Source organism: Neolamprologus multifasciatus, chromosome 11 (genome assembly GCF_963576455.1).
Source record: "Neolamprologus multifasciatus chromosome 11, fNeoMul1.2, whole genome shotgun sequence".
Taxonomy (NCBI): Eukaryota; Metazoa; Chordata; class Actinopteri; order Cichliformes; family Cichlidae; genus Neolamprologus; species Neolamprologus multifasciatus.
In genome coordinates, this window is record NC_140449.1 from 11,916,212 (window position 1) to 11,941,215 (window position 25,004).

The following is a 25,004-nucleotide window of genomic DNA, read 5'->3' on the forward strand; positions in this document are numbered from 1 at the left end:
TTTAAAATGAAGTTGAAATTGACTTTCTCAAAGTTACATAATAGTCTGTACACATTCCTCCAATGTGTTAAAATATTTGTTGGTGTCCCCTGTCATTATTTTCCATGACATGAGGAGTGTTGATTCCTCCGCTCGCTTCTCCGAGAGGTTGTGCAACGCTGGAGTTGATAAACAAAGCCACGTGTTGCAGGGAAGTTTCCAAAGTGGGCGGAGCTCGCGTGTTTCCGGGTTCTCACTTGGAGGATATAAAGAAGAGCTGCGCAATGTCAACAGTAGGCTAGAAACACAGGGGGCAAAACAAAACACTTAGAAGCGGGGGTGGTTACATGATAAGCTAAATCAGAGGGCTTTCCAAAGATTTCTCACACATTTATTGACTTTGTTTAAGTTAGCGTCATCGAGTGAGGATGCCTTTTCTCGGACAGGACTGGAGGTCGCCGGGTCAGAGCTGGGTGAAAACCGAAGAGGGATGGAAAAAGACAACAACCGACGACAAAAACAACAATGTCTCCGTGCAGAGGTTGGTCATTAACCGAGAGCTAAGAAATGGCGCTGTCTCTGAGGAGCTTTGGAAATTGAAATGCGCCATCACTTTTGTTTGGTTAGAGAGAGATGGAGGGAGGAGGGACTTTCTTCAAAAGTCCAAACAGCATTATGAACAGAAGCAGGCTGACACACACAAAAACAAAACAAAAAACAACTCTAGGCCTCCACCTCGGTGTCGTTTCCTTCTCACTCACCTCGGTGTCTTTGTGTGTTTCTGGTTGCTATGTTACTTTCCTAGGCTAATCACCGAGCTATTAATAACCTCCCTAAACAAGTGAGTGGATTAACAAAGACCTGTAAACTTTCCAGATGAGCTACAGTCATTTCAACACGGCCCAAGTTACACTTTTTTCTTTGGTTTTGATGCTGGAGTTGCTCTTTGTGTAGAAGGAAAAAGGTTAAAGTGGATTGCAGTTCAAAATAAATAAATAAATAAATGTGTCCTTGTGTTTTTGCAGCTTCTGCAAAGAGGCCGAGGAGGAGGAGAGTTTTAACAAGGAGAACCTGCTGCTTTCTTTCAGCTATGACATGGCTGCCAAGAAGAGGAAAAAAGACTTAATGAACAACAACACAAAAGTCCCATGTGAGTCCTTATTAAAAACAAAAAAGGAAGCAAAATATTTAGTTTTAATGCGTGGGAGTCATATATCACATAGCAATGCATCAAATTTAAGTGAGTAGGTAATACAAGCAGGAGAAAGCTGGAAGGGAAGGCATTGGTGGAGCACCTCCTAATGACACTGATGTTTAGTCATTTTCCTGCATTTCATAAAGTCCCTTTCCAAAGGCAGCTCTGAAAACTTATTTGTGCTGAATACATTTGTCACAGTGCTTATAAGCCGCTTAATGAGGGCAGGCCACTAACGTAAACACTTTGCTTTCTCACAGATTTCCACAGGGAAAAATGGATTTATGTTCATAAAGGAAGCACCAAGGAGGTAACAAACCGACTCATTCCGCTTCACATCAACTTTTCATATTGTCATTGCTAATGTAAACATGCTGAGAAAACTCTATACTCCTGCTGAGGATTGCAATCTAATACCCTGATAATTAAATTCTCCCAGCGCCACGGATATTGTACACTGGGAGAGGCCTTCAACCGCTTAGATTTCTGCAGCGCCATCAAGGACACGAGGAGATTTAATTACGTTGTCAGAGTGAGTTCTCGTTTCTTTCCTTTCTTCTTAGTTTGTGCTGTCTCTTTCTGTTTGTCTTTCTCCGTGGTTGTTAATGGGAGATCTGTTTGTCAGTGGCACAGAAAGGCTTAAGGTTAAGAGGGTGTGTAGGCCTCTGCCAGCTTCTTATCAATGCTCTGCAGACAAGAGTCTCTCAGTGCTGATGATAGGGACCCAGGGAGTGTGTGTTTGAAGTAGGGACACAGTGTGGCTCTTTTTGTTTTGGAATATGATTGCCAAAGCATGTTGGTATCCCATAGGATTAAGCGAGGAACAGATGGATCATGCAGTGAGCTTAAATGACCAATTGGGAGATATTAGTGTCAGTAGCATTATGGGATACGAACAGAAAACCTGGAAGGCCATGCACGGGAAACTCTTTAGTGAAAGTCATTCACACATGCACGGAGTTTAAACAGATTCAGCTTGGTGGGTATTCCTGACAAAGGCGAACAAAAAAGTGATGCTCGCTTGCCATCATCTAGTCGAATTTGGAGCTTCTTCCTCACTGAACTGAACACCAGCTCTACCACATGTGCTCACATGTGAGGCAAAGGTGGGGGAGTGTGTTTGCACGAGGAGGGTGACAGCTGTGCAGTGAGGTGCGACCACCTGACAGTTGCTTTACGAAACCAAACCCGGTGGTAGTCAGATGATTCAGACCCCTCTGCAAACACAGATACGTTGGCCTCTGCCAGGTTAAACACCCTCCTTATGTGTTCTCCTCACTCATCCAGTGGTCCAGTGTCACATTTCTCTTTCTTTTTCCCTCTCTATGTTGAGTATCTGTGTGTTGTTCTTATATAAGGAAGCATTTAAATGAGTTGTAGCCTTCTTCAGGAGGACTTGGCAGAACAGTGAGGTTTCAGGGGGTCGTATTTTATACAGTGTCAAACCCATAAATGGAGATTGGGCTCTAATCTTATCGGAATACAAAATAATCTGGTAGTCCAGATAAGTGTTAGGAGTTAGCCAAATATCTGCAGTAAATCTATTTGTTAACATCTCTGTTGGAGTTTGGGATTGACCTTTTAGTTCAGGTTCCAGTTAACGAGTTCAGTGTAGTGTGGTAAGCCCAAAGAACAATATGGCTGTGAAACACTAGCGCCTGGTCTGGACACAGTGTCCTAGGTCACTGCTCTTCACTGGTTGTGTCTGATGGCATTTGCGGGTTCATTTAACTCTGTCTCAGTTACACAGATCAGATTCTTCCATGACAAGGCAAGTGGTCCTCCATTTGTTTTTGTTTTTTTTTTCTTTGTTCTTTTTTTTTTTTTTTTTTTTTTTTTTTTCCATCTCACAGCCAGTGAACGTAGGTTATTTCAAGGACGAGCCATGTGTAACTTTAAAATGAGCATCAATGCAGAGATGGCACATAATAACAAAAGGATGCGGCGTGTCTAATTCTGTCGGTGTGTTTGTGGAAAAAGTGTGAGCTGCACGCCAAAGTATAAAGCGCAGTTTAGTGAACTGCAGGAGCTAAAAGTAGATACGGAAACGCACATTGTTCTGCCCGGCTGCTCTACAAAGAGAGGAGCACTTAATGAGCTGCTAAAAGAAGAAGGGCACGGGATTAGGTTTTAGGAATGGAGCTGGGAAGGGGGGGGGGGAGACAGTGAGGAAGGAGTGAAGAAGCTTAAAAATGGCAAAGCTGACAGGGAGCGTGAGGATGAAAAGGGTCAAAAAAAGGTCATTTGGTTAAAAATGATGCATTATTAAGATGTCTGGTTGGCTGGTTCTTATTTTTCAGTATCCCAGTACCCCAGAAAGTACCCCGCAGTTTACCAGTACGCTGATATACAAACAAAGGTCATGACGTGGTCAAAATGAGCCAGAGTTTCTCCATGATGTCACAGCATCTGCTGCATGCCAGACATGCCACCCTGTTGGAACCCGCTGTTTGTCCGCTAGCCAATGGCAACAGACATCCATACACACACACGCGCGCTTACATAGTCACGCACACTCTGTCAAATGATTCGGCTAATTCACATGACAGGAAAACCAGGACTCAAACGATTAAAAGCTTGTTTGTGCCGGCATGGGGTGGCTGACCTAGTTGACAGCCTGGGCTCTTATCCAACACCTTTCCGAGTAGCTTCTTCCCCTTAAAAAAAAAAAAAAAAAAAAAAAGCCCTAGAATGCTGTTAGACGTCCACAGCTCCACTTGAGAGAAATGACCATATGGAACGTCTCCAAAGTTGTTCTAGGCAGCAATTATTGTTAGAACCAAGTGCTTTGTAAGAATGCAGCATAACAATCTTTAAGAAACACGGCAGTGGAACGGAGCGTCTCACTTGCAGACAGGATGAAATTTATGTTGTTTCTTTTTCCCCCCCACCTCCCCATTCCTCCAGCTCCTGGAGCTTATTGCCAAGTCCCAGCTCCCCTCACTCAGTGGAGTGGCGCAGAAGAACTACATGAATATTCTGGAAAGAGTAGTACAGAAAGGTGAGCTCTGATGCCCTGCCTCTTCATTTCAGTCTTTTTGTGTGTCAGATGATTTTCTTTTCATGTCGTTTTGTTTCCCTGTGCTGTTCTTAAATATTTGCCCCTCACTCTACTTAGTCTTTGCTAAGCTCGTGTATACAGCATAGTGGACTCTTCTCATCTTACTTTCTCAAAAGTGTAAACAGAAATAATGCGGGTATAGCAAAGCTGAAGCTTTCAATATATGATGAAATGAACCTTTGTGATGTCTGAAGAAGGCTGAGGATCGAGTTCAGTGCTTTAGTGGCACGCTGAAAAACACTGACAGTCACCAGACTCGAGTGCAAGTCACAGTGTAAACTAAATGTTCCTTCTGCTAAACAGAGATTCAGGTTGTTTAGGTAGCGTTATGAAACTGTTTTGCCAAATATTTGAAGTTCTGCGGGGCCGTTCCATCACACCGAAATATTTAGTTTAATAGAGATTTTTTTTTTTTTTTTAAATAATCCTATTTAACTTGTTTTTTTGAGGAGTCGCTGTCTACTTGGCTTGAAACTTCATTGTGTCATTGTGGTCATTAATCTTGGCTGTTGACCAACTCTCTACAGTCCTCGATGACCAGCAGAATGTCCGCCCCATCAAAGAGCTGCTGCAGACCCTATATGTCTCGCTGTGTGGGCTCGTTCAGGACATGGGCAAGTCTGTGCTGGTGGGGAACATCAACATCTGGGTACACCGAATGGAGAACATCCTGCAGTGGCAGCAACAGCTGGACAACATCCAGATCAATAGGGTAAGCATCTGCCTACAATGCAGAACTCCAGAGGGGCTCTGAAGTGCAAATCTTTATTATATCATAGATTTTCTTCTTTTCTCTCATCTCTTTTTTTAGCCCACAAATACAGGCATGACTCTGACTGACCTGCCTGCCAGTCTGCAGCTGAACATCATGCACAGTCTCTCTGACGGCAGAGACCTGGTCAGCCTGGGCCAAGTGTGTCCGGAGCTGGGGACCCTCACAGAGGACCGGCTGTTGTGGAAGAAACTCTGCCAGTACCACTTCACAGACAGACAGGCATGTAGAAATTTAAGGGAATGCAAACACTTGCGTACGTGGAATCTTCAGATGGCCTTTATGGCATCTGTGATAAAGCTAGCCTGGAAAATGGGAGGCAGTAACCCAGCACCATGCTCAAAAGGCATGCATTTGATAAGTGAGTGAGGGATTCTCACCTATAGGCTAAAGTGGGTTACAGTGAAGCTTTACAGGATAGACGCCCCCTGCCCCCAATGACAAAACTATCTATTAAGGTTTCTAAAATCTCACTCTGAGTGTGACTAGTAGTATATGAATAAAATAAAAGCCTGAAGTATTTTTTTCTTTCTTTTTTTGAGTAACATTTTTTTAAAAGTCTGTCTTATATTTTAGATCCGGAAGCGGCTGATGGTGTCAGATAAAGGTCACCTGGAGTGGAAAAAAATGTACTTCAAGCTGAGCCGCTGCTATCCTCACAGAGAGCAATACAGCGACACCCTGCACTTCTGCACACACTGCCACATCCTTTTCTGGAAGGTACTATGCTTCATTCTCTTTCAATTTGCACTTGATCAGTGTAGATGTGAAACTAAAATGTTCTTGTTTTTAAAGCAGAGGGGAAAAAGGCATTATAAATTCATGCAATGTTTGTTTTTCTTTTTTTCTTTCAGGATATAAACCACCCCTGCACAGCCAACAACCCAGAAAGCTGCACCATGTCCCTCTCCCCTCAAGACTTTATCAATCTTTTCAAATTCTGATCCCTCCCACACACAGATGATTGGACTGTACATACTGCTGTACATATTGTTTTCTTTAATATCACGATTCTTGGATGTATTTTAGAAGAGACTGGAGAGTGCTGAGGCAGCGGGACAGTTATGCAATCAGGTTTCTTTTGAGCGAGCACCGAGGACCCATCAGAGTGGGTTAACTGTGGAAAGCTAGTGGACGTGACGAAGAGCAGTAGTGATGTCGAGGAAATCGGGCTACATGCGAAGGAAATAAAGGGAATACTTAACTGCTGGAGTTCAATCTTAGTTTAATATATTTTCTGAAATTACACTTGCAAAGTAAAAGCACCTTTTGAACTTTAGATTTGAGCACTTTTTTTTTTTTTTTTTTGGATTTTGTTTTTTTTATTTTATTTTCTTGTATTTCAGTGGTTTCAGTAATTGTTCTATTCAAAGGAAGAAGAGCGATTTCTTTAAAGTTGTATTTGTTATTGCTCATATGGGGAGGTGCAGTGTGCTTGGTGTTTAGATGGAGTCTGTACTAATATTCATTTTTGGAACTGGGATGAAGAAAAGTAAATGTTAGGTTGCAGCGGTACCTAAGAGAAAATGAATGTAAGCACGAGTTGTAAATAACCGTTTAGACTGGGTGATGATTGCTTTGACACGTTGACTCACTGTCATAGTCTTTTCTATTTTGATTTCTTTTTCACTTTTATATGGATTTGATTTTTTTTTTTTTTTCCTGTTGCAGGCGATAAAGCCGCAGCACGTGAGTGCAGTATTACCAAAGATTGTTATCAAAGTCAGTGTAACAGTGGTGTGTGCCTTTATTCATGAAACTTGAAGCCGTATAGGTACAGCTTGTGCCTTGTTTGCAATGCTTTCAGATCCTAATGCTGTTATTTTTTTTATTTTTTATTATCATTTTAAACATCAAGCGTCTCATTTACAGAAGGGTTAAGCTCTGAGGCTCTCACATCAAAGTTAACTGTTTGAGATATCCCGCATGACATCGAGCTGATTGTGTTTACTTAATGAGATTTTTGGCAAGCGGCTCAGCTTGCGCACTTGGGTTTGAAGGAGAAGTGCAGTCTGACCCAGACTCACTATTTTTTTTTTTTTTTTTTTTTTTCTCTCTTCACTGATCAGACAGTGAAGAATGATGTACATGCTATGCAATGCATTCTCTTTATGTTCTGTTGAGTTAATAAAAGGGGGGCAAAAAAGCCCTTAAAGCTGGTGTCATTTCTGAGTAGTCGCTACACCTTTCTATGGGGGGGGGGATGAATACAGCACTTGATCATCATGGTATAACACACAGTTAAACTTCAAGGAATCAATCTGTCCAGTTAGGAAGCAGAATCCATTGTATACCAGTTCACTTTCCTTGGTGCAAATGAAAGTGACAAGTGCTCTGGAGTGGAAACAACTGCAAAATAAGGGAGATTCTTTCTAGTTTCCTCATCACTTCTGGTAGCAGGAGGTTAGACAGGTAGTCTAGCTCCTCCAGGGTGGTACTGTGTGTGTGTGTGTGTGTGTGTGTGTGTGTGCTGTTGCAAGAAAATTTAGTGTGTGTCTGAGAACGGTTTCCAGTGTGTGAAGATCTGGGGAGAGCTAGGCAGGACTTATTTTGTGCATGCATGAGTGCTGCTAGAGTCCTACAAAATGACCTCTAGCTGGCTACTTGTCTGCATGTTTCTGACCAAAATGGGAAGTAACAGACTTGGCATGATGTCCTGACATCATTTAGTAGGACTGGAGTTCTCAGACTAGTACCATGCAGCTTAGTGTGCATTCTCTTAGTAACACCAGAATTGCCAGGCCCAACACTGGCACCCCATTCTCTTGCACAAAGGAGCAGATACTGGTGCTGCTGGGTTACCTCCCTCTCTTCCTGTGTAATGGCCCCTCTCGTGGGATCTTTGCAACACTTTTGAGACAGTAAACATTCCTGCAACAGCATACATTCATGTGCCATTTTGGAGGACCTGGTCTACCTGTGCAGCCTGAATGGGCTACAGGTACTGTCTCATGTTACCAGTAATGATAAGGATGCAAGCAAAAAGCAGGGTAGAGAGAAACCAGGCAGCAGGGAAAAGGAGAGAGCAATGGTTTTGTGGGCACCACCTGTAAAACCATTCCCTCTTAGGGGGGTTGTCTTGTAATTTTTCCCCTAATCGGTGAACCTCGTAACTTTCATGTTTACCAAAGCAAGCATAATGAATTCACAAAACTCAATAGACTGTTATCCCTTAAGTTTAACTGACTTTGTGTAATACCGTGATCATTAAGTGCGCCCTTAATTTAAAAAAAAAAGGAGTTTCCTTTATTTATTGAACGGCATATACAATGAGCTTACATGAGGACAATTTTTAAACATTTTCTAGGTTTCTTGCTGGAGGTGAACAGAGTCCGCACCATAGGTATCTGTGTGCCCCCAATTGGACAAATGATGAACTACACTGCAGTTTAAAAAACTCTGGTATGTTCACTGTGGTCATGGTGCAACAGTTACTGAGAGGTTTGCCTCAGATTTATGCTTCTTTTCAAACGTGAATGTTACTGACACAAACCAAATAATTCAGGCAGTGTCAGCCTTGTATAGAGAGATTCATGCTATAAAATGACACTGCGGCTCTGAAGTGAAAATCTAAATAACTTCAGCAATTTTTCAAACACTTTTTTAATCATTGCAGAAAGACAACTGTTTCAAGTTACAAATAAAAAAAAAAGAAAAAGAAAAAGTAACGTTTCCCCCCCATGAAATGAACACACACACATGAAATAATTTACATTTTATCACACATTGTTAAATAAATAATATTTATACAAATATGTAATTTTTTAAATTTTACTCAGAAAGCTGATTTAGCACGCTGTGCTTCTCCCAATGCAGAATTGCACATACAGTACTGCCCTGCTCCTCAGGGTATACAGGTTATGGAGTAGTTCAGCATGTGGAAGCATGACAGGTGTGACTGGCAAAGGCATTGCACTGCCCTCAAAGCAATAATACACAGGCATCATCTTAAGGCCATTATAAATGGTTTAGCCTGTGTGTGTTTGTATAACCTGCACGATCCTCCTCTTCCTCAGTAACCTGCTTGCAAACCTGCTGCCCATGCTACATCAAAAAGAAGCCGGTGTATTGATGCTTTGAGAGTACAGAAAGAAGGCGATGTTAATGATACATTCCCATCTTGTTTTTGTGATAGTAAGTCAAAGAACTGATATTGTCTATCTAAACATTTTTCTTCCCACTCCCACATTCTTGCTGTTTTTTTTTACTACTATCATGCGGACATGATCTACAGTCTGTGCCCCGTTGTAACAAGTAATAAGCACCAATAAAAACTTTCCAATTTAAACTCCTACTATAGTCTCTGTGGTGTGACACTACACAAAATCTACATTAGTTCAAATAAAATCATGAAGTTGGTTGCATATTAGTAACATTGTACCACGTCACCTCCCTAGAGTTTTAAAAATAATATGGCATGGCGTGAAAGTCATCTGTAATATAATATTTCAAACAGTGTTTTCAGGTGGTCCTTCAGTGAAGCTGATGCAGCTCTCTGTTTTGCTAACACTTCTTTAAACAGCTAATGAGTTAATGAGTAGTCAGTGAGCAATGAGTTATGCCTACCACAGTTCATTCAGCTTTGGCAAAAATGTTACTTTTTGTTTGTTCTTCCAGTGCTGTTTCAGACAGAAATCCAAAAAAAAAAAAAACCCTCTCAGACCACCACCGGCCAGAGAAATGCTGGAAATGCTGAGGATCGCCAGTTGTTTATGAGGTGTAGCCGGGGAAAATAGTTGCCACTGTACACTTCAACATCTGTAAATTAAAACAAAGAACCTCTAAGAATTTTATGGCTTCTGTGCACTTACAACTTTGGGGATTTTCAGAGGTAAGAATGAAGAAGAAAGTTGCGAAGAAAGGCAAAAAGAAGAGTTACCAGCGTTAGTAAATGTCACAGAGAGGAACATTTTCTCTTTCAGAGTTCTGAATAATCCACTCAATAGCATCCCAACCCTACAGATTCACAGAGAGAAAGAAAGAAAGGTTAAAAACAAGACCAAGGCCCAGAGACTGGCCAGTGAACATCATGGTGGGGTTGTAAACCACTGACTGTGTTTCTGCCAGAGTGGTAAAGAAACTAGCAGAGAAAGCAGAGGCCCACTTAGAAGACATGCAAAGACTATATTATTTGAATCTGCATTCATCATCAAATCAGGGTGCAAAAGACAAATAAAAAGACAAATATATTATGTGTTACCTTCCTGGCGTTAGCTGACATACTCCTGGCCATCATGGCTTCCAGGTAGCTGCCCAGACTGACTCCCTTCACTGTAATGATGGCTTCCTGGGTCAGGACAGTCCTGAGCAGAGAGAGCACAGGCGATGGCAGAGACATTATTAAACAGAAAAACATTACCGTAACATCTTGTTTCTGCAAAAAAAATAGTGTCACATTGATTCTGGCTCCTATCTCTTAGCCCTTTAAAAATGGACTGATGGTAAACACACGCAAATAAAATAAAAGTTAGACTACTTACACCTCAGGATTTTCTGGGTGTGGTCTGTATAGAAGCCTCTCATCCACAGATATGAGGTTAGTTAGAGTGATCTGGAAAATAAAAGGGTAGATGGTGACAAAGTCTGTGCCACACTTTGTTTAAAAGCATTTATCAAGCTGCAGGCCTCCATATTAACTTACATTTGTTGAGCACAACTCCATCTTTTTCTCCTCTGGATCAACTATGGAATGTTCCTTCACATAGGTCTGTGTCTGGTTGGTTCCCAGTATCTACAGACAGAAATATACAGCACAGACACACTAAATCACACCAGCAATCAAACCTGTACTGGCAACAGCCTAATTACTTTTTGTAGTCACTTCAGGTGAATGAATTGTTGTGCTGTCATTCCTTTGAAACACTTTAACAGAACCCCTGCAAGACATTGAAAACCATTTCATATGTCTGTATCTGCTGATGACTGACCGCTCTGACGATAGCCGGTAGGCCCCACTCTGTGCTGAGGAGTCTGTGGCTGTGAAGCCGGCCCTCTGTGTCCAGACTGCGGTCCAACACGTCCACCCCGATCACATTAGGGTTCATGGGGTTGGGGTACTTCCTCATAGCAGCCTTGATCACCGTCTCCCAAGGGTAACTGCACACAGACCAGTACAAGATAATGTTTAAATGTGGTTACAACAGCAGCCATCAAAAATCTTCCATTGTTGGTTTCTGAAAGACACACTCTGGCTTGGACAGGTGTGGTTAGTGATCATCCTTGAAACATCATCAGTGGCATGCCTCCTGGTGTCAAGCCCATATAAAGACTTACCATCATGACTTAACATAGAGCAGACTGACTGGAGATATGGAGCCATGAGCTTCACCGTTTAAAGCACCGGGTTACATTCAGTTAAAGACAAGGACATGCCGGCTCAGTGTGCTGACCAACCTGAAAACATGCTCCGTGCTCCAAATCTTCATTTTATATGCCAGTCTGTTGACCTTATCGTGGAACAAAACGCCCTTTTCACCGCACCATTATAATGAGGAACTAGCTCCAGTAATGGGAGAATGAGGCCTGTAAAGACAGAAGCTCACGAACATCAATGCAGTGAGTCCAGGGAACACATCCCAGCTTTTCTCCGCATATCAGCTTCGCGTAAAGACTGCGCAAAACACCCTGCGATCCCCGCGTCACGGCGACGACAGGCAGATGGCCGGTAATGGATGAATTCAAGTAAATCGTCCCGCTAGGACACAAAAGAAGCCGGTGCAACTGCGGAGGCAAGTAGCGTCAAGTCACATAGTGAGATACAGGAGTCAGGTCGCACATTTCAGAATAAAATCCTCGCTCGAGTGTCCTGATCAGTCGACGACACTGGTTTTACCGACATCACTTAGAGTATGTGGACGATCTCATGGAGATATAGAGTTCATAAACGTTAATTAGCATTAATCTTTTTATTAGTGTCAGAATTTTTCTATATGAATGAATGTACTCGTAATGAACAGCGCCCTAAACTGCAATCATATCTCTTAATTTGTATCATTAATGGCGTTTATACAACTCTTTAATGCGCTATGATGCAACACTTTCAATGAGTGTATTCCAATGAGATTTCTGCGAAGGGTACCGCTCTTCCTGTCTGACTCTGCTTGTGTCCGGCTGACTTGACTAAAGCTGGTGAAGCGCTTGTTGCTGCATCCGTCTCAATTTGTGCGCATGTGCAAAGCATCCTTCCCTCATCCACCGACAAGTGGCAGCAAAGGAGCGGGGTTGAGTCAAGCTGCACGAAGGAAACCTAACCGGAAATAAAGGGAAAGTCCTTTCCAATAAAAGCCCAAAGTGTGCTATTAAAAAGGAGAAAAAAAAAAGAAAAGAAAAAGAGAAAAACAACAAACCAAATCATATAGATAATAATAATAATAATAATAATAATAACAATATTATTATTATTATTATTATTATTATTATTATTATTATTATTATTATTATTATTATTATTATTATCTATATGATTTGGTTTGTTGTTTTTCAATAATAATAATAATAATGTAATAATAATAATAATAATAATAATAATAATAATAATAATAATAATAATAATACAATACAATACATAATACAATACAATACAATACAATACAATACAATAATACAATACAATACAATACAATAATAATAACAATACAATACAATACAATACAATACAATACAATAATAATAATAATAATAATAATAATCATTATTATTATTATTATTATTATTATTATTATTATTATTATTATTCTCCAAAAGTTGATTCTGTTCATCTGGACGTAGCGTTTTCAGTAAGAGAAACGTTTCGTCACTCATCCAAGTTACTTCTTCAGTCCCAGCTGACTGTAGGTTTTCCCAATCTTATAAACAGTACACTTGCATAATGACTGAAACCAGCCCACCGAAGGAACAGTGGGCTGGGGGGTCAGTTCCTTAATCTTAATGGGAACTTCATGGGAACGCTACGTCCAGATGAACAGAATCAACTTTTGGAGATTTACTTACCTGGATGATTGAGAATGCATCAAGACGAAACTATTATTATTATTATTATTATTATTATTATTATTATTATTATTATTGGTATTAGTAGTAGTAGTAGTAGTATTAGTAGTAGTATCATTATTATCATATAATATTATTATAATAATATAAGATCATTGGGGGTGGGGTGGGGGGGGCAATCAGTTGGGAACAAAATCTTATTATTTTTGAAATATAACCGGAAGTACAACATAATAACTGTTTGGATTTACGCTCGTGTTGTTGGTATTCATAGAAGCAGACGCGCAGTGGAGGCTAGTATGGTCCCTTAACGAGAATTTCGTGCCATTGCCGTTCATTCAGCGGCCCGTCTGTTTCACACCAAATAACGAAACAATTCATCAGGCCACATAAAAGTCTATCAGGAGATTGGAGGTCGGATTAACGCGCATCGCGTGACCTTGCACTGAATGTAAAAATAGAGGGATTTTCTGTTAAAGCACCGACACGGTAAGGAAACGAGCATCCTCATCCGCGCGGAGGTGAAGGCGAGACAAATGTCGCTATTGTGGCCTACTGTGCGATGCATGCAGACGTTGAGTGTGAGATCATGTGTTTTGTGGAAAGCGTTATTTTAATGGCGCATAGATACAATCAGCTGTGAGTTTTTGAGAGATCAGGCTGACAATAAGACTGCTCGTGCAGCCCGTGGTTGAAGGCCGGGATTGCATGCCGCAGAAAGCAAACCCGTGACACAGAGTGGGCTTTTTAAAACGCATGCAATAAAGCTTTTAGAGATATGCGTATTAAATACGAATCTTAATTTCCATTTAAATTGCAATTATTGTCTTATTCTCTGATCGGTTTTTGTGTAGAGCGCGTGCAGGAATATGGCAGATGCTGCAGCATCGCTTGATCCGCTCCGGGCCGGAGAGAGAAAGGGGAGGAGGGGGAGGTAGGGGGTGGTGCACCTTTTTAGTAGCGTTAAATCACACCCTGCGTCTGAATGTGCAATCCACAGTCAGAGTAATTCATCCTGGCTCTCTTTACAGGAGATGAGGCATTTCATTGTAAAAGTATGTAAGGCATCTTCTCGTTAGAAGAGTCACCAGGTTGGCTGTTGGTCGTGTTCAAACCAAAAATCTGCTGACACATGCGCTCTACCAGCCTGTGTTCCCAGCTTTTGTGCGCAATGAAGCCTATTGCCCAACTATCAAGGCCTCATGGAGCACCAAACTCCTATCATATAACTGACCTCCCGTTGGCCTATTGATCTATTTATTTGATTGCTTTTCTGAGGATTGGTGTTAAAATAAAATTATTGCCATTATTAAGATGTCTTTTCCCTGTTATTGCTCTTCTACATAATGACACCACTCAACCTCAGTGAATTTAGCTCTGTTTATTAAATGGTTGTCTGTTTTATTTCAAGTTAACTACCCCAGCCATGGAGATCGTCACACATTTAATCAACGACACCATAGAGTTCTACAAATGGACCCTCACTATTGCAGGTAATATCTTCAAAACATCCGGCATGCCTGAGAGGATCTGTGTGAGATATTTTAAGATCAGAGAAGTTGTATTTATCAGTGAGTAAATGCACATTCACTTGCCTGTGTGTCCAGCCTTAGATATTATGTATCACTCTGCAGGGTTCTTGCTGCTGTGAGTCATTATAGAGGGAGTTAGTATAACAATAGTGTATCAATGGCAATTTGTTAACAAATGACTCAATACTTTAGGACATATAGTAGCTATATATGAACTGCAATATACCGCAGTATGTATTTATGTTGCTACACCCAGTAACAGGCCCTGTACCCTTTATCAACCCAGGATATACTTGGATGCTCTCTCAAAGTATCACCATCAAGCTGATCACTGGGCATCCACCTGCAGGATATTATCTGTTATCTGCACTACTACTCAGCATGAGCACTCCTCTTAAAATAAACTGAACCCACGCTGCGTCAGTGCAATGCAAATATTACGAATATTTATGTAACGCTATGAAAACATCTTTCTGTCAGACAAGCGTGTGGAGAAATGGCCCCTGATGGACAACCCCCTACCTACGCTCGCCATCAGCACCTCCTACCTCCTCTTTCTCTGGCTTGCGCCCAAATACATGAAGAACAGAGAGCCCTTCCAGCTCCGCAAAACCCTTATTGTCTACAACTTCAGCATGGTCTTCCTCAACTTCTTCATCTTTAAAGAGGTAGATTGTCACATTGTTTTGATGTTTACTTGCACGCGTCCAATAACTGCAGTCAGTGAATTAAATCTGATGTCCTCTTATTCCAGCGTTAACTGTGCTCCCGAGTTGACACGTTACAGCAGCCGTTTTGTCCTCTGTCCTCTAGACTAACCTAATTACAGTGTACTCATGCTCTTGTCTGCACTCCATCTCTTCTTTTCTCTGCCATTATCACTGTATGCTTGATAGCAGTGACTCAATGGACACTCTTGTTTTTTCAGCTGTTTATGGCAACGCGAGCAGCCAGATACAGTTACATTTGTCAATCGGTGGATTATTCAGATGATCCCAATGAAGTCAGGGTGAGTGTTCAGAGCGTGCACACACACACTTGCATAGATAAACTCTGAATATAGTAGTGGGACTTCAGCTGTTTATGTAACTTACTATCTTAAGACTCTTGTGTCCACAATAATTAGTTTCCTTGGAACCAGATCCCTACCTGTTAATAATTCTCCACTGTACCCATGGTTCAGAAAATTACAGTCAGCCTGCCAGGGACACGTCACTCAGAGAGCTTTTAGAAACATGAGCGGCGTCCATACATTTAGAGTATGGGCCTGTTATCAGAAAAAAGTACAAGTACAAGTACAAGTTGAATGGTGTTCAGTTTCACCTTCCTTCCTGTTGCTCCATGACGTAGTTTGAAACAGAAACCACAAGTGAGTCCGTCTCGGGTCGAGGTTAAGATTTCCAAAATCAGAGTTCACGCGCATGTAGCTCTTGATCATATATGTTCATATGTTAACAGTCTTTTTCTTCTCCTTCTTTATTTCTGTGGGAGTCAGGTGGCAGGAGCTCTGTGGTGGTATTTCATCTCCAAGGGCATTGAGTATCTGGACACTGTGTTTTTCATCCTGAGGAAAAAATTCAACCAGGTCACCTTCCTGCACGTCTACCATCATTGCTCCATGTTCACGCTCTGGTGGATTGGCATCAAGTGGGTGGCAGGAGGACAGTGTGAGTACCTCATAACACAGCAGACATCAGCTATATGCTGAATTTATCAGCATTGCTGTTGATAAAGCCTTCACCGGCTCTGTAGTTTTGTGGTTTATACTGGGTGAGGGCTGGGAAGAGACACAAATCCATTGGTGGATGCTTCAGGAAGCTAAACCAAACATGTGGAGCTACATGTCTATAAACCTTTTATTCACTACTGGTAAATGTATTCATTATTGTTTTTTGTTGAGCTTATTTTTTTATAATATGCATCTGCATATTAACAGCCATGCTAGCAACTCTGTAAAGGTATACCACAGGCAGAGGAGCACTTTGAGCTAAGTGCTAATGCCAACAAGGTAACATGTTGATAGTAATAGCACTTAATCGCTAAAGTTTACTATTGGGTACAATGTTTATCATGTTCACAGTATGTATTTAGCATGATAACACGCTATCACTTGCTAATTAGTAAACACAGGTGCAGCTGTATGCATATTTGCAAGTAGATGATTGTGACTGAGAGTAAACTGTCACAGCGAGTGAGAAGGGCCGTGTGGAAGAAATGAAGGAGGGTCCAAACGCAGGCAGTCGTGAAGGTGGTTTATTGAATAAACGGCAAAGGGAAAGTGGCAAACGAAGACAAGCTAAACTATACTGAAAAACAACTGAACTACAGCGCAGAAACCAGAACACGAACATGAAGGAGGGCGAGCAGAGGCAGATGATGGTAGACAGCAGGGAACACATGGATGAAACATGGTGAATACACAGACGGACCAGCAACTACAATGACAGAAGACGCGACTTAAATACACACAGAGAAACACAGGGAGATTACACACAGGTGGGGAACACAGCTGGGAGTAATCAACAAGACGAGACAGAGGTAAAACTGAACACACACACACTCACATGAGACGCAGACCTTCACAATAAAACAGGAAACAAGAACACTACACAAAGACGCAGACTCGACACTGAGAGACAGACAGAAAATGACACATGGAACTAAACCCACACAAAACATGGAACTGTAATAATAATCATCATCATAGCACCAAAAACCACAACAATCATTCAAAAATAAACTAACAATCAAAACTCAAAATACTGGTTCGAAACTGACCCAGAACCGTGACATAAACTGAGTCTGAACGCTGATGAGGAAGCTAGATGACAAATTTCACTGTAACCCACAAGCATAGTATCGTCATATGTAGCTTGGATAGTTTAATCTGGATTCATGGGGCCCCTGGATCTACACTTGTTTGTATCTCCCACCCTCTCAACTATTGTCTTTTTATTGGATACAGACAGCAGGAGTTCAAAGCAGCTCAGTTTGAGATTTTTTTTAAACTATAGTCAGCAGAACAAAATGAAAAACTTATTGTTTCTTCTACTGCAGCATTCTTTGGTGCACATATGAATGCGATGATCCATGTCCTGATGTACCTGTATTACGGTCTTGCCTCCTGTGGACCTAAGATCCAAAAGTACCTGTGGTGGAAGAAGTATCTGACAATTATCCAGATGGTAGGTTGATTTCCAGGGTGGCTGATTTTGAAGTTAAATATATTGATTGTAGGGATTATTTGACTGAAAATCATTCTTCTTGCTATGAAAGAACAGTGAAAACACAATATGGTGCAAAAGCATAACTCTTATTCTCTCTTTGGGGCTCAGATTCAGTTCCATGTCACCATCGGTCACACGGCCTTGTCTCTCTATGTCAACTGCGATTTCCCCCACTGGATGCACTACTCCCTCATCTGCTACGCCATCACCTTCATCGTCCTGTTTGGCAACTTCTACTATCAAACCTACCGCCGCCAGCAACCCGCACGTCGCGACGTGTCCTCTTCCTCCAAAGCCGGCAAGGCTGTTTCTAATGGCACCCTCAACGGCCTCAGCAAAGCTGCCAACGGAGCAATGCTGATGGGGAGCAAAGAGGAGAAACCCCAGGAGAACTCTGGGAGGAGAAAGAGGAAAGGACGAGCTAAAAGAGATTAAAGGAGGCTGAGTCAAAGAGGTTCAGGTGAGGTAGGGCCTTGCTTGGTTTCTAGGCTGATCGTGCTAAAACATGAAAGACTTACTTTGAGGAAGATTTAGATAAGTGGATGATCAGGTGGGATGAGTTTATTTAAGCCATGATCTGAGTTGTATATAAAATACGAGGCAGGCATTTTTTGTTAAGAGAGGACCATTCTGTTACTAAAAGGTGATCACTGGTCATACACCGGATGACCATTATCACAACACCAAATACAACAGTTTCTGGTGTCAGACAGAGCTTTGTATTCCTTCTCTTTATTGTGGCGCTGAGTAGACCTGCTTCCATGAGTGACTTTTAGCTAGTTAAAATCAAAGCCTGAAAAGTGAGAAAGTTGCATTTAATGCATCTGAGTTGGTAAAAAGCAATTAGAAACTGCGATACTGAGACAGGAATACACATGATAACAGAAATGTCTATTTATATTTGAGTGTATTCTTATTTTTTGTTGCTTACCTGTACAGATACAAAGCTGACGATAACGTACACTATCATGTCAGTTTTGTCCTCATATTATTTACACGTTGTTGACGTTGCACAGGTGAGACTTTGAGTTTACAGCACCTGTGTGCTGCAAACTGACACTCCTACAGTTAGCCACTTAGTTGTGCAGATGAAACTGTCTTATTTACACTAATTTATTTATGGGATATAAATGCTCACTTTTGAGCTGTCATCCATTAACGCACAAGTATATATATATATATATATATATATATATATATATATATACACACATATATATATGTATATATATATGTAAAGGAGAAGAAGAAATCCATATGCAGAGATACATAGGGGTACATAGAAATAGGAATAAATAAATTGTCAACCCTGGTTGGATGATGCTGTTCCACTGCTGCTTTTAAGATGAAAAGATTAGCTTCAGCTCACATGGGGGTGACAAATTATTATTTCTATTTACAACCATAACCAATTTTGCATATCCTTACCTGTATGTAATGTGATGAAATGTAATAAATGTTATTCAGATAAATGATGAATCTGATGACTATCTCAGTGTTCCCCCACCACCACCCCACCCCCGTCAGCGAAGCTGGCTGCGTTGTGTCTTTGCAGATGTTTACTTGTCTTTTTATATTCTGTCCTCTCAGAAGTTGTCGTTCGTCTTAGACCCTGGTGAAGATGTAATGTGCTGACGACATGGTGGCATTCTGGCTTCCCTTTTGTACTTATAGAGAATTCAGAGCTAGCTTACAGCTGCTACCTTTTTTAAAAGAAACAAAACATCACGTTAACTAAACCTGCCTTCAGCGCTGTTTTCTTTGAGGAAAAACTCCTTTACGTATTCAGTCAACTTTTCAGATTGAATTCATGCCTGGAGCAGGCTTGAATGTGAATTTATCAGAAACAAGATTTGGATTAGAAAAGATAAAAGATTATGATTTCTACATAAAAAGACTTGGTGTGCATCTATTAGAACTATGTATGCATTACCACTGTCTGTAGTATATGGAGCATAAATGATCAGCCTGATATATATGAACAACTCCTGGCTTATTTCATCTATCAGCTAATGTGTTTCAATGTCATTTTATTTATTGGTTATTTATTGTTATGTAAATACTGTTTTCCACCTTGCTAAGAGTAATTGTCTATGTATTTGTCTTCTTTTTGTGTTGTACATATTATATTGTGATATTTTGGACACTGCTCATTTGGGAATGTTCCTGCCTTTTCTGCTTGGGCGTTTTATAAGTCAACATTGCTTCTGTTTTTAATTTCTTCCTTTTTTCTTTTTAATATCTTATCTTTGAACTCTCTTCAGATTAAACTAAACTGAATGCCTGTACAAATGCTGACTTGGTTTAATTGTCTCCTTCATGGTGCAGTTTGTCTTTAACAAAGATATTTTCATTCAGCACTCACCAGAATCTTCATTAGGTACACCTGTACAACTGCTTGTTAATGCAACTATCTAATCAACCAATCACATGGCAGCAAATCAATGCATATAGGCATGTATACATGGGAAAGGTCAAATTGAGCATCATAATGTGGAAAAAAATGTGATTTAAATGACCTTGAATGTGGTGTGGTTGCTGGGGCCAGACAGATTAGTATTTAATATTTGCTGATCTGCTGAGATTTTCCTCACACAACCATCTATGTGGTTTCCAAAGAATGGTCTTAAAAAGAAAAGATATTTTGTGAGCTGCATTTCTTTGAGTGAAAATGCCTTGTTGACAGTAATTTATGAGATACAGAAGCGCATTTACCCAGCAGATCAAACCTTAAATTCCTTAATTTTAAATTCTTCTTAACATTTTTAACACTTTCTATATGTTCATGTAAAGTTGGGTAACGCGAGTCTAAGAATTTCATTAAAGGTAAATGTTGCTACAATGTTTTCTGAATATGACAATAAACTTGAACTGAACCTTGGCGCAGATGGGCTACAGCAGCAGTAGACTATACTGGATGCCACTCCTTTCAGCTAAAAAGCAGGAAATTGAAGCTACAATTCACACTGGCGCCAAAATTAGTCAACAGAATTCTAGAGAAAGGTTGCCTTGTATGATGAGTCTTGATTTCTGCTGCATTCAGATTGTAGGGTCAGAATATGGCATGAACAACATAAAAGTATGGATCCATCCTAACTTGTATCAGCAGTCTAGGCTGGTGGGGGTGATGTAAAGGTGTGGGTTGTTTTGCACCCTGTATTGCCAGCTTAGTGCCCATTGAATTCCACAGCTTAATTACATATTATTATCCAAACATCCACCATGCACAATTTTCTCACGCTCAATTCAGGCTCACCACACCAGGGGAGGAAATCCAGGAACCTGTGCAAGAGGAACAGAGGAACAAAATTTAGTGATGGCTGTCTGATACCGATGCGCTGATATTTCACCACTAGATGTCGCTGAAACGAAGCTTTGAATGAACGATCCTATTTTCAATACAGTTGATGAAGTGGTTCGGTACTGGTTCATTGCTTTGAGGGACCAAATGACAATTTGGAAAGTGAAGTTTATTTTTATTACCTTAATCTGTAAAACAGCCTTTAGCTCAGAGTTGGAAAGTAAGTATATTTACAAAAGTGCTGAACTTAAGGATTTTTCTGTCTCCATTCTGCTTTATATTTTCATTCCACCACAATGAGATAGAAAGGTTGCACCTTACTAACAATGATTTGAACCAAACATGTCAAATTTGGATTTGTCACTTGATAAGACTGATTGACACTGGTTTTTAGTCCATTTCTTGTGTAATTTGCCATACATTAGCCTTTTATCCCTGTTCCCCTTCCTTTTTAAAAAAAAAAAGTTTTTATTAGTTTTTCTGTTTTCACAAATAGTACATAATTACATAACATAATAAAGTGTAAAATTCAGAACCAACAATAAATAAAAAACAAAAACAAACAAAAAACAAATAAACAAAACAAAAACAAACAAACAAACAGACTGATAACTAAGCACAAAACACCAGCTCAGGTCCATCTAAAAAAAATAAATAAAGAGAGAATACAATACAGTACATGACCTGTGGTCCCAGTAGTACGTTGCAGTTTGAACACTCAGGAGAATCCTTGTAACATAATATTAGAGACGTCAGGTTCCACATAATTCAAGTATGGTTCCCACACCTTAAAGAACAGGTCTGTTTTTGAGTGCAGTACACATGTAAGACATTCCAATGGCTCTAGATCCAACACTACTCTTTGCCAACCTTTAATAGTTGGTGCTTTCTTATTAATCCATTGGAGTAGTATATTCTTCCTCGCCGCACAGGTGAGAACACAATACAATCTCCTATTATTCTTGGATATTAACCGCGGCTGGGGAGGCCCAGTATGAGAGACAGAGGGTCCATCTCCAATTCACAACCGATAACACATTAGACCAATATTCTTGCAATTTCGGACATGACCAGAAGCTGTGGGTAGTTAGGGTACCAATTTCTGTCTTGCATTTGAGGCACATGGGTGAAAGGGTAGGATTATACTGATGTCTACGAAATATAGATATATGTATTCTGTGTATGATTTTTAACTGTATTGCTTTGGTAAGATTACAAACTGAGATTGATTTGGCATAACTCCAGACATCTTTCCACTCTTCATCATCAATTGCTATACCTAACTCCCTTTCCCATGTGCCTTTAAGCCTCTGTGACATCACTGAAGGTACAGAATATAAAGCCTTATAAAATATCTTCACAGGTACCTCTTTTTCTGTTAGAAATAATAGTTTTTCAACAGGAGAGACTTCATGACTCTCACTAAAGTTAGTACTATGCAAGATATAATGCCTTATCTGTAAGTAACAGAAAAAGTCATGTTTGGGGAGAGAATATTTCTCAAGCATTTGGTCAAACGGCATAACTACATTGTCGGAGAATAAGTCCCTCAGTCTGTGAATTCCTTTGTTCTTCCATTCCTTAAAACCTATATCGAACATCCCCGGTTGAGAGTCAAGAGCCTTTTATAAAGCCTGCTTGATCTTCTTTAATAATTACAGGCAGGAGAATTTTGAGTTGAGTAGCTAATATTTTAGAAAGTATCTTCCAGTCCACATTTAGAAGAGCTATCGGTCTATAAGAGGAACAAGACTCTGCGCACTTCCCCTTCTTCAAAATAAGAGAAATATTAGCTTCCCTTAGAGTCTGAGGTAATCTATTATGCAAGAACAATTAATTAAACATATTAAGTAATGGGTCTATTAACAGCTCACTAAATTCTTTATAAAATTCACTACAAAAACCATCAGGTTCTGGGGCTTTTCTGTTCTTTAAAGTTTTTATAGCGTTTAGTAGGTTCCCCTTCCTTAAGAATTGCTTCTGGACAGCCATCCTTCCACTGATACCATTTCAGATGAGGCTTCAGCGGACAAATTCATCGCTCATGTCTTGCATCAGGTCTACTGACATGACTTTCGGATACCATTCACTTGCTCTAAATATTTTATTTTTTAATTAATTTTTAGGTCTGCAACTTATTTGCGCTCCACTTGCTTCCTCTGGTTTATTACACTACACACGCTTTCATATAATAGCTTTTTGGGAATCACTTCAGTACTGAAAAAGCACAATTTTATGTCTATCATCTGGCTTTTTTTTTTGTAGTTTCAACTACAGAGTTGTGACCAAATTACATGGTCTTGTGACAGCCTGCTAGTAAAAAAGTACCTCAAAATACAAATTAAAACTGGTTGAATGAACCTGAATAATTAGGTCAGCGTTAACTGGCTTAAGAAACAAACAAAAACTATTCCTCTGAAAATGGTCAGGTACAAAGACTGCAGTCAAAACGAGTGAAAAAGTGACCAATGTCCAAAGAAAAACTCCTTCAAAAAGCCTGGAGAACTATTGCTCAAGACCACTTCTTGGAAGCAAAATGTAAAGAAATGAGAGGTGGCTCAAGACTTTTGCACAGTGCTTAGCATGATCTATTACCATATGAAATAGTGTATACTGTCGTAGCTTCCCACCACATATCGTTTAAATAAACTATTTCCAGACATAAATCTCAGCTTTCAGTATTAATCAAGCAGTACTGATATTACCTTCACCAACAGGACATTGTGTATATGCAGCTAAGCAGTAGCCTATAGCTGGGCGGTTTCATTAGATGAAATCACATCTGCTATGTTTTAGATATTGCAAATCTAAAATGCATCAAACTAAGTATAATTCTGACAACTATTAAGATAATAAAAGAAAAAAAGAAAACCTTTAACTCATGCCAAATTTTCCTTCCAGTTAATGAGTTCAGACAATGGTTTCCATAACAACTGTATACAGCAGCTGTCAGACACCCCCTACCCATTCATCTTCTCAAAGCCCTCCCAGCCCCATCCCCATTATTCCCCCATTCCCCTCCTCTTGCTTTAATTTCTCCATGAATCAGCTGGGGTCTATGTGAGAAAGAGCACTGATGCAATAAACAGTTAAAGTGGGTTTTCATGCTTATATGTGTATGTGGGTGGTTGGCTTAGTGAGTGAAAGTTTTGTGTGTATGTGCATGTTGTTGTGTAAGAGGCTTAGAAACGTGTTTCTATGAGTATGCAATCCCCCTGCAGAGTTTATGAGTGGGAGGCCTCCACTAGCAGAGGGGTAGGCCTATCACATGGACTACGTTTGTATTATTCCTCAACCCAGTGCAATAATTTCACAACTCAGTAACATAACACCATAACCTCATCAGCAGCCTTTTCCTTGGATGATGACAGAATGTTGTTATAACACTTTCAGTTCTGTCTTAACGATCTGTTCTGGTGGACAAATGCATCTCCATAGCATAACGCACTAAGAAATCTCTGAGTTCAACTTTTCAATAATAGGCTGTGAAATTTAATTACAAGTAGATAAATACTGTTTATTTATTCAGAAATTTTCATTATTATCTGAATATTTATTATAATTAAATTATAAGGAGCATTATACTGAGGCTTTTTAATGGATTCTTAAACGTCTTATATGCCAGATTTCTAGACTATTCATGTCGGTTAAGATTTTATGTCTTTATTTTAACTTTAATCAGTGTAATTTTATTCTTGTGCAATTTTTTTAGGATGTCAATCCCGAAACGTTGCACAAGTAATGGCCCGATATACATTACAGCAACTTTAGCATGTGACTGGATTTACACAGAGGTGCCTACTTCACTAAATTCCCTTGTGGATTTCACAGCAAAGTAACAATTTTCCTCGCTGTCACAAGCTCAGCTGATATCTGGAGCACAACAACTGAGGCTGGAGACAGGCACTTTTGTTCCTCACAGGGGAAACTCATTACACACACTGACTT

General features: G+C 40.2%; 3 protein-coding genes and 1 long non-coding RNA gene across 5 annotated transcripts; 2 read left to right on the forward strand and 2 right to left on the reverse strand.

Moving 5' to 3' along the window:
* Window positions 1-246: 246 nt before the first annotated feature.
* Window positions 247-6,835, forward strand: fbxo32 (F-box protein 32). The gene is made up of 9 exons (XM_085177219.1): window positions 247-520; window positions 1,005-1,129; window positions 1,435-1,484; window positions 1,614-1,706; window positions 4,082-4,175; window positions 4,763-4,947; window positions 5,047-5,229; window positions 5,584-5,727; window positions 5,862-6,835. Exons 1-9 carry the CDS (start codon window positions 408-410, stop codon window positions 5,949-5,951), a joined length of 1,077 nt encoding a protein of 358 aa, XP_085033345.1. The 5' UTR covers window positions 247-407; the 3' UTR covers window positions 5,952-6,835.
* On the reverse strand, window positions 6,827-11,876 carry prelid3a (PRELI domain containing 3A). Of its 2 annotated transcripts, XM_085177226.1 has the most exons (7): window positions 11,401-11,865; window positions 10,935-11,103; window positions 10,649-10,738; window positions 10,488-10,558; window positions 10,208-10,310; window positions 9,887-9,963; window positions 6,827-9,765 (listed from the first exon to the last, which is right to left on the reverse strand). In XM_085177226.1, the coding sequence occupies exons 1-6, from the start codon at window positions 11,430-11,432 to the stop codon at window positions 9,892-9,894; spliced, it is 537 nt and encodes a 178-aa protein (XP_085033352.1). In that variant the 5' UTR covers window positions 11,433-11,865; the 3' UTR covers window positions 6,827-9,765; window positions 9,887-9,891. The 2 variants fall into 2 exon arrangements, with proteins under 2 accessions (XP_085033352.1, XP_085033353.1); XM_085177227.1 differs by lacking the exon at window positions 9,887-9,963 and having other exon boundaries at window positions 11,401-11,876.
* A 1,358-nt stretch (window positions 11,877-13,234) lies between these two features.
* elovl4a (ELOVL fatty acid elongase 4a) lies at window positions 13,235-20,104 on the forward strand. Its single transcript, XM_085177466.1, has 7 exons — window positions 13,235-13,485; window positions 14,407-14,489; window positions 15,009-15,196; window positions 15,457-15,537; window positions 16,024-16,195; window positions 17,586-17,713; window positions 17,864-20,104. The coding sequence occupies exons 2-7, from the start codon at window positions 14,423-14,425 to the stop codon at window positions 18,188-18,190; spliced, it is 963 nt and encodes a 320-aa protein (XP_085033592.1). The 5' UTR covers window positions 13,235-13,485; window positions 14,407-14,422; the 3' UTR covers window positions 18,191-20,104.
* LOC146507887 (uncharacterized) lies at window positions 14,983-17,586 on the reverse strand. The gene is made up of 2 exons (XR_014876870.1): window positions 17,314-17,586; window positions 14,983-16,696 (listed from the first exon to the last, which is right to left on the reverse strand). It is a non-coding gene; the product is annotated as an uncharacterized LOC146507887 (long non-coding RNA).
* Window positions 20,105-25,004: the final 4,900 nt, after the last annotated feature.

Excerpts from the sequence above, each read along its gene's own strand:
- fbxo32 (XM_085177219.1), top strand. The coding sequence starts at position 408 with ATGCCTTTTCTCGGACAGGACTGGAGGTCGCCGGGTCAGAGCTGGGTG. Across the intron at positions 4,948-5,046 it reads ACAACATCCAGATCAATAGG|CCCACAAATACAGGCATGAC; the intron begins GTAAGCATCTGC and ends CTCTTTTTTTAG. Across the intron at positions 5,728-5,861 it reads GCCACATCCTTTTCTGGAAG|GATATAAACCACCCCTGCAC; the intron begins GTACTATGCTTC and ends TTTTTCTTTCAG.
- prelid3a (XM_085177226.1), bottom strand. The coding sequence starts at position 11,432 with ATGAAGATTTGGAGCACGGAGCATGTTTTCAG. Across the intron at positions 10,311-10,487 it reads CACCCAGAAAATCCTGAGGT|GACTGTCCTGACCCAGGAAG; the intron begins GTAAGTAGTCTA and ends CTCTCTGCTCAG. Across the intron at positions 9,964-10,207 it reads TGTCAGCTAACGCCAGGAAG|GGTTGGGATGCTATTGAGTG; the intron begins GTAACACATAAT and ends GTGAATCTGTAG.
- elovl4a (XM_085177466.1), top strand. The coding sequence starts at position 14,423 with ATGGAGATCGTCACACATTTAATCAACGACACCATAGAGTTCTACAAA. Across the intron at positions 15,197-15,456 it reads ACTTCTTCATCTTTAAAGAG|CTGTTTATGGCAACGCGAGC; the intron begins GTAGATTGTCAC and ends TTGTTTTTTCAG. Across the intron at positions 17,714-17,863 it reads ATCTGACAATTATCCAGATG|ATTCAGTTCCATGTCACCAT; the intron begins GTAGGTTGATTT and ends TTTGGGGCTCAG.